We start from the raw sequence: 8,582 nt of genomic DNA on the forward strand, positions 1-8,582 counted from the left end.
TGGCAGCACCCAAGAGGCTAGAATTTATTTAGGTCTACCCTTGGCGGTAGTGTCCCCATGAATGACAGAACACTGAGCCAATCAAGGCACAATGCTCTATATTTTCTGCTGGCTAGCCCCACCACCACAGAAAGCACTGAGCTAGGCTGAAACATCTGCATTTTGGAGCTGCCTTACTCAAGAAAACAAAAAAAGAGACCATGCTTGTATGAGGCTTTATTAACTCAATTCTATATATATTTTTTACATTGTTTGCAAACTGATATGTGAAACATATTAATGCCAAAATAACATGCAAAACATGCAAGCCCAAAATATATATTTTGTATTATTTCTTTGTTGCAAAAAATGTGGGCCACCTGCCCTGAATGACAGGTCGCCACTGCAACATTGGCATCCTATGACAGTGCCACATTGCAAGGTACTGAGCTCTTCAGGAAGGCAATGCAACTGCAAACGTTTGTCTATGGAGATTGCATGGCTGTGTGCTCAATCTTACGGCAGAAATAGCCGAATCAACTCATTTGAAGGGGCGTCCACATACTTTTGTATATACAGCGCGCCTGATCAGACACTGATTTCACCATGTGCAAATATTCAGTAGCAGCACCTTTCTTCAGAATCTTGCCTTGAGAAGACACAACCCAGTAGTTGACAAGCGACACATACAACACACTTTTGTCTAACGTGAATCGGCTATTTCTCTTTTTGCTTTTTTGTTGCTGGTTAAATTCAACTCAGTTCCAGTAATGGATATAAAGGTTGTAAATGGACAGGTCTTGTTTTCCGCGTCAATGTGAGTTGGTACCATTTGAATAGTCAGTGAGTAAGCAGACACAGACCACCATGAAATGTTCTGCTTCCTGTGTGTTTTTTCCCCCCCTCTCTGTTGCTATAGGAACTAATCCTCCTAAGGACCTGACAGCGCATGCAGGTGACATCTGCTCTGTGAATGGCTCTGTAGGAGTGGACCACAACAGGCCGGCAGGTTTTACCCGAGGACAGCGAACGCGTCCGTAATGGCAACCTATTCCCCATACATGGTACCCATAGGGCTCTGGTCAAAAGTAGTACACTATATAGGGAATAGGAGAACATTTCAGACACGTCCAGAGAGGTGCTGCAGTCCTGGGTTCTCTCCCTCCATACCCCACCCCCATCTCTGTGCTCACTGCTCAGGTAAAGCTTGGCAGTTACAGGAGACACAACTCCCAGGCATTTACATATTCCATTAGCAACCCCTCTAACTGTCATTTGAAACAGCACACAGCCCACGGGGCAACTCGTGTCTTCCACAGAGGCCGTAGGTAGCAGTTGAGCAGGCATCACAAATGCAATCAGGCTTTTCTACAGACACACACAAATGGCCAAGTGTTATGATAGCCACAGGTTGAAAGACTAATACTGGGGGGGGGGGGGGTCTTATTGTATCATACACATAATTCTCTCAAAAGTATGTAATAGGTTAAGAGAAGGTTGATTTGAAACTCACTTTTTAGAACAATAGCCTATGTTGCATCTGTGAGAGAACCAGCCCAAACTTTTGTATGTTGCTGAGACAGGGCAAGTAATAATTAGTCACGTTTATCCATAAAACAGCACAGATATTACATTATAAACTATTGCATTATGAAAGTCTGAAAGATTGAAGACTTGCTTGAGACAAAGAAATACTAAATGTTTGACATATTTTACACAGCCAATAAACTGCTCTGTAAGAGTAAATTGAGCAGGTGTTATTTTGGAGGTTTAGGGTGTAACTGCAGCATGACCAGTCTCTGGCAGGTGACCAGGATACAGGCTGTGAGATCCCCTTAATCCGACTTTAAACAAATATTTGCCGGCGCTTAGTCAAATAGAGATACAGGAGAGCAGAAATAATGACATGGGAAAGATTTTACCATGCTGTTTATTGTTTCACGCAACGAAAACTGGATATGCAAATGGACACCTGAGGTTATGCTCAAAATAGAATGGGACTATACAGATACCTGAGGTACTGGTGTCAATAATCTGGGTGGTGGAAGATTGGGTAATACAGTTGATAGTGTCTGAGGAGGAAACTGGAAGTGTCTGATTTCAATGATAGGCCTGTAGTGTATGATGCCTCTGTGCTAAACTGAAATGCAACATGTTTTACAGTGCATGAGCAATGGAGAACACTGCTTAAATGTTTATCCAGCGACGCTGTGTTTTTTTTTAATGACGAGCTGTAGTTTATTGGGCTACATTCTCCATTTACTGGAATGAAGTCCACACCTCCATGAACGTCATAGTTAATGTAATGTAGCCTAGCCTGTACAGAGGTGCAGATCCCAGGCAGATGAGGATCCAAACAGCAGATGGTCCATATCAGATGCTCTTTGGCTGGTTAATGATTAACATAACTCGTACTTTATCATCATTAAACCATGTCGATATAGGAAAAACCAAATGGCATTTAAAAAAAAAAAAAAAAGAAGGCAGTACTAGGTAACCTAATAAAAGTAGAACAACTAGTCATAAAATCCACTGAGATACGCGAATACTAAGTTATATTGAGTGAGCAAAAAAAATGATATATATACTTTTTCAAAAATAGGTACGAAAACTTTATCCACAAATGCAGCAATAAAAAATTATCCACTTGGCTAAAAAAATTGGGGTCGATAATTTGTATCCGTTGTCTTCAGGGGGAAATGAACCCAAATGTTCAAACCACATAAGATATTCAATATAGCCGAACGAATGCAAAACACAAAATGTTGTATGGCTCTAATTTTAGTGTACAAAAGTGTCAGTATTTGTTACAGGACAAGAGAGCACCTTCAACGACATCTGTCACAATATGAACGTGCTCTTGCTGCTTTGTAGAAAATCTGTACCTGCTTAACGCGAGCCGAACGAACAAAACTTAATCTTCAGGTATTGTGCGTATGGCTCAACGTGAGGCAAATACAGAAAATCAATCCAAATACGATGATGGTCCAGTCTTGGAAAAAAGTACTTCGACTACACTACATCAGGTTTGTACTCTCCATATGTTTCTCCATCCCCACACCTGGAAAGAAAGTTACAAAAGTTTATATTGTCTTTAAAATGGTCATTTACATGTATTCCAACATACAAATTTGTGCTAGGTAAAACTTACCATTGCCTATCTATTGTCGAAAAAAAAGTTCACGGGTGGATTTTAAAAACCTATATCGGTAACACCTGCAAATTGTGCTCATCTTGTAGGCAACACTGAATGGAGTGTGGCCCGTTGCAGGTATCCTATATATACACTCGGGACATGGTGGGCCATCCTTCCATTTATCCTTCACTCTCTCCCTCTTTTTTTCAGATTGGTTTTAAAGAGAGAGGATTCTCCAGCGGACACCTGTCGCATGGGGCGTTGCTCAGTTCCAATATTGACACAATAGTCTGGGGAGTGCAGATTAGTTCCAACTCCTCTCTATTATGCCAAGCCTCCCCTCTCTATGCAAACCGACAGTGCGTTGCGCTCCCTCCGATTGACGAAATGGAAGGATTCGCTGACCTTTGTGCTCGCGCTGAACCTATAGAGAATGGGCCATTGAACGGTGGCTTCATTCACCTGTGTTGAAGGTAGAAGAAAACCCACCTGCCACCTCTGTTCCCATGCCTACCTACTCCCATGTCATTTACACATATTTTCATATCATGTGACTTGCAAATGAGTTCCTTCAACGCTCAACGTCAGACCTTCCCTTCCAAAGAGACTTTGGTGTGTTATATCGGCTATGCCCGATGTCACAAATAGTAGACAGAAAGTAGATCCCCATAACTGAAACAAGCCATGCACATTCGCACTGTTTATTAATGATTAGGGCACAGCGTACACCCGGCACATCACCCTGGAACCACTAGAGGTTTATGGACTAACGTGGTTCGTCACACATTGGCTTCAAATAACTACTGTCGTGAACACGTGATTGTTGTAATGTCGATGAACCAATACACAATGCCAAGGATTGTTTGGTAAACTGAATCTCTCCACAGTTCTCCATCACAAAGATAGCAGCCCTAAGCATCCACCGTGTTCTTCTATAGAAACAGCCCTTTGAGGCAAAGGAACAGAATCCTAGGCAAGAGATGTTTAAAGTGACTTCAAAGAACACCGATCATTACAGCCCAATGCATCTACTGAATTCATTTCACAGTTTCATATTATTGGTTAACACAAATAATCCAATATGAAATGTTTCAAAATGATCATATACAAATAACACTGAGGGTGGGGGGGGAATCCTGAAATGTGTCCCTGTTGCCAAAGATGAGCATTGTCGCAGTTCAGCTGATTTAGCAAGCGAGGGTTATAACGTGAAGCCATAAGAGTAAGAACAGGCCCCAGCAGCTGTTTGGAGGGAATAATCATGGTTTCACATTGTCGATGTGGTGCCTGCTCTAGTCTGTCTGTAGCCCAAATGGCATCCATACCACTACAGTGTACTACTATTGACCAAATCCCATAAGGTCCTAGTCAAAAGTAGTGCACTATACGGGGAATAGGGTGCCCTTTGGGATGCAAACCCCCACCCATTGTTTGACATTTCATTGTCTTGACGCGGTGAGTCTCTTGACGTAGGCGTTCCAGCCGGCCTCTCTGTACTCTGTGGCAGCCTTCACCCTATCAGAGGCCCCCAGGATACCACGGCCAACAATGATGACGTCCGATTCTTTTTTATAGATCACATCATCAGGACTGGAGTACTGCTGGCCAAGACCGTCTCCTTGAATAAGAAAGGAGGGAGATGATCAATGAACAGTGTGGTGCTGAAGAAAACACCACCCTACAGTTTGTTGCTGAAGAGGTTAAAAAACAACAACATCTGGAATCAAGGGTTGGCATTCAAAATCGCACAGAAGTGCACTGTGTAGGCAATAGGGTGCCAACACAGTCACAAACGAACAAGGCAGTTAACCCACTGTTCCTAGGCCATCATTGTAAATAATAGTTAATAAGAGTTAGAGTTAAAAGGTCAAATAAAAAAATACAACAACCAAGATGACAAGTGATCCAGCCTACATTTCTTGGACAATAGCACCATCTAGTGGCAAGGAAAGATTACGCCCGGGGGGGATGTTGGCCTGCGAATGTTGTTGGTAAAACGTGATAAAGAACACCGGACAGGATGAATGATATGGTTAACAGGTAGAGAATGTAGTACCTTCTGACTGCATCTGCACCCCTGGAGTCATATGTAGGAATTCAGGCTTGCTGGTGATCTTGGAGCCAGAGATGAACCCAAACACAAAGTCAGAGTGCTCCTCAGCCATTTTCACCTATAGGAACGACAGACACAATCATATTACATCCTCAAGGATGAAAGATGAAGGATTACATTAAGGTAATCAACTAGTACTTCAGTTAAGCTGCCTGATGATGGAAAAAGTCATCTATTTTGGAATGGTAACATGAAGGTTCACATGCAAACATCACTAAAACATACTGAAATGTATCAGGCCTTTCACTGTCGCCCTGCGAGGTGACAGTATGTCCTGAATTGTACACATTGCAGAGGGTGGTGGGAGGTAAGAGAGAGGGACAGAACATTCTGTTCTCATGGCATTCTCACTGAAGAACAGCTGGCTGGATCACTTTGCTTACCACAGCCTGCGTGTAGTCCCCTGTTGCTAGGGAACCCTGGGAGCTCATCTGAGCTATGAGGAGACAGCCGCGGTCCAGTGGGAGGCCCACCACACTGAGCCCCTCTACCACCCCAGGGCCTGGCACCGCATGGGCATTCACCATATGAGACCACGAGGCAATCTGGTAGAGCCCACCTGAGAAATACAGAGGAAAACACACAACAGTCAGGAGACTTAGAAATCATAGCAACCAGGCATTCATTAGGATGGATTAGGATTCAAAAGCACGCTCCATTTTAACAATGGGTGCATTAGTTTTGCGTCCCGGGCGGGCAGAGTTTGCACGTTTTAGACCATTCTATTGGTCCTAAAGTGAAATCTCCACCCACCTGGGGCACACGGCGATGCAAAATCAGCGCACCCACTAATCACCTTCATACTGGTGCTTGACCGTGTTCCCGATGTCAGCAAACTTGCGGTCCTCAAAGATGAGGAAGTTGTGTTTGTGGGCCAGGTCTTTGAGGGGCTGGATGAAGGCTGGGCTGAAGTCCCGCAGGATGTCCACATGAGTCTTCAGCACGCACATCTGAGGCCCCAGAGAGTCAGCCAGCTGCAGCAGATCCTCGCAGCCGGTCACGTCCGCCGACACACACAGGTTGGTCTTCTTCTCCTCCATCAACCTGAAGAGCTGGGCAGCCAGAGGATGTGTGGTTTGGAGCTGGGCCCTGTCGCCATAGGTCAACTCCGCCAGCTTGCCGGGCTTCTTAGCCATAGGCGAGCCGTTCTTCTCCTCCTCCCCCGAGGGCTTGTAGGTGTTGTTCTCCTGGATGAACCTGCGCACGCTCTGGGCGGTGGGATAATCGATGCGGTCCGCCTGGAGCAGAACGTCGAGGAGTTTGGAGACGGAGATGACGGAGTGGAGCGCGATGCCCTTCTTGGCCAGCATGGCCCTACCTCCCTGCTCCCTGTCCATCAGCACGATGGTATCGGTGACCTTTAAACCCTCCGCCTGAAGCACCAGGGCTGTCTCCATGACGCTGCTGCCGCTGGTCACGACATCCTCGATGATCAGACAAGTGTCTCCAGGGTGAATGGTCCCCTCTATAATCTTCTTAGTTCCTAGAATCAAGAGGTGATTGATGTCTGATATGAGTGATTTGAAATCTAATGTAGCTAGCTAGCACGTGTTAGACTAGAGCATTTTAACTGTTGACTGAACTGATGGGATGCAGCAAAAACGCTGTCATAATGAGAATAATCTAATTGGACAGGTCATGAAATCTCACCATAGTCTTTGGCTTCTTTTCTTCGGATCAGCATAGGCAGCTCGTGTTTGGAGCAGATGATTGTTGCCAGGGGCAGAGCAGTGTATGGTACGCCACACAGTGAGTTGTATTTCAAGTCCTCATCTTTGGCGCGTTGGTAAAGATACATTGATACCTAAAAGACAAAACAAAGTCCAACATAATTTCATAACATACATATTTTACAACTAGTTGGCCTTGGTTCGATTTCCTCCGAACTAAATGCTGTAGATGTTGTTTCCAATACAGTGCCACTCATGGGAAACACGTGTTTACCAACCTGGTTCATAAGCGATGGGTAGGAAACAATAACTCTGAGATCAAAATAAATCGGTGATGTTATTCCACTCTTCAGCGTGAACGTTCCGAATTTCACGGCCTGAACATCATGTAACTTTAAGATTAAACGTTCAAGGCAATCGTTTTCCATTTTCAAGTTTTTACTAATATCAACAGACAGCAGTCTCGTCCAATGCGCTCGTGTCTTTGCAAACATAGATGTGTTCCGCTGACGAAATGCCGCACGGAACTATGGGACATGTCGTTTTTACATTATTGCGTTGCTCCAGCCATATTATAAATCGTTAATCATCACAAGCAAACCACACCGGCCACGTTGCGTATGCGAGCGTTGCAAGATAATTGTACACATTTGGTATTTGATTAGGATCCCTGTTAGCTGTTGCGAAAGCAATACACAATACAGAACATGAATAAACAAGAACAGCTGAACTACATACATTTAAAAACCGCACACATTGCCTACATATCAATTTCACCTACACCGCTAAAAATAGGGCTTCGTTCTATTTGAGATGCTCCACATGCTGAAAGTCCCATCCTTATTGGATATCAGGAAGATACAAACCCACGTGGATGCTTGAAAGACAAACAAGGAGAGATTAATTAAAGATGACTAACTAAAAATGAACTAGGTTTCCCATTTTATCTGTGGATTCATCGTTAGAGAAGAGAAACATGATTTTGTATGACTCGGGATAAAAATTCTACAATGAGCCAGCTAAAAAGAGGGACCATATGCATATCAGGTAAAATAACAACCCAGTGTTAATCTCCCAGAACAAACTTGCTATCTAAATGTCCATGAATGTTTCACGTGTGTTTCGACCTGCCCTAAAATGTATATAATTGAGTGACAGTTGATTTAGTATTTGAACTTGTGTGTTATGATCACGTCTGGTGGGGATAGACAAAATCAACATGCGCACAATGTCGTATGTGGACACATATGGACAGATGCAGAAGTTAGGGGTTCACAGCGAAGCTGTGAAACATTATTATTCTTATATTATTGTTTTTTTCCTATAATTTTTTTGACATGGTCAAAATCTCAGGCATAGATTGAGAACATTTTTTTCTAATTTGCCACGCCGAAACTAGAGCCCATGAATAACTTGGTGAAAAAGAATGGCACTGAGGGGGCCTATCAGTGGCACTGTTATAAGAAGTATCACTTAAACCATAATATCCAACACCCTATTTGACCTAGAGACTTTGAAACGTTGTGTAGGTGTCTCTCCTCATGCTGAATTATTTTTGGACATTTTGGAAAACCTTTGTAAAAACGTACTCTCATGAACCATACATTCAAATAACACCACCATGTTCATTATTTATCAACCATATCAACTTGAAACTTTTTAGGGTAATCAAAGACATTACCAT

At 43.4% G+C, this 8,582-nt stretch overlaps 1 protein-coding gene across 1 annotated transcript; it reads right to left on the bottom strand.

Moving 5' to 3' along the window:
- Positions 1–3,788: 3,788 nt before the first annotated feature.
- On the bottom strand, positions 3,789–7,705 carry LOC109865861 (uridine 5'-monophosphate synthase-like). Its single transcript, XM_020454343.2, has 6 exons — positions 7,177–7,705; positions 6,879–7,032; positions 6,025–6,711; positions 5,612–5,787; positions 5,172–5,286; positions 3,789–4,733 (listed from the first exon to the last, which is right to left on the bottom strand). Exons 1-6 carry the CDS (start codon positions 7,390–7,392, stop codon positions 4,555–4,557), a joined length of 1,527 nt encoding a protein of 508 aa, XP_020309932.1. The 5' UTR covers positions 7,393–7,705; the 3' UTR covers positions 3,789–4,554.
- Positions 7,706–8,582: the final 877 nt, after the last annotated feature.

This window comes from Oncorhynchus kisutch, linkage group LG2, assembly GCF_002021735.2.
Source record: "Oncorhynchus kisutch isolate 150728-3 linkage group LG2, Okis_V2, whole genome shotgun sequence".
NCBI classification, from domain to species: Eukaryota; Metazoa; Chordata; class Actinopteri; order Salmoniformes; family Salmonidae; genus Oncorhynchus; species Oncorhynchus kisutch.

Coding starts and splice junctions, on each gene's coding strand:
- LOC109865861 (XM_020454343.2), bottom strand. CDS start 7,392: ATGTTTGCAAAGACACGAGCGCATTGGACGAGACTGCTGTCTGTTGAT. Junction 7,033..7,176: donor ACCCATCGCTTATGAACCAG/GTTGGTAAACAC, acceptor TTTGTCTTTTAG/GTATCAATGTATCTTTACCA. Junction 4,734..5,171: donor GGTGCAGATGCAGTCAGAAG/GTACTACATTCT, acceptor TTCTTATTCAAG/GAGACGGTCTTGGCCAGCAG.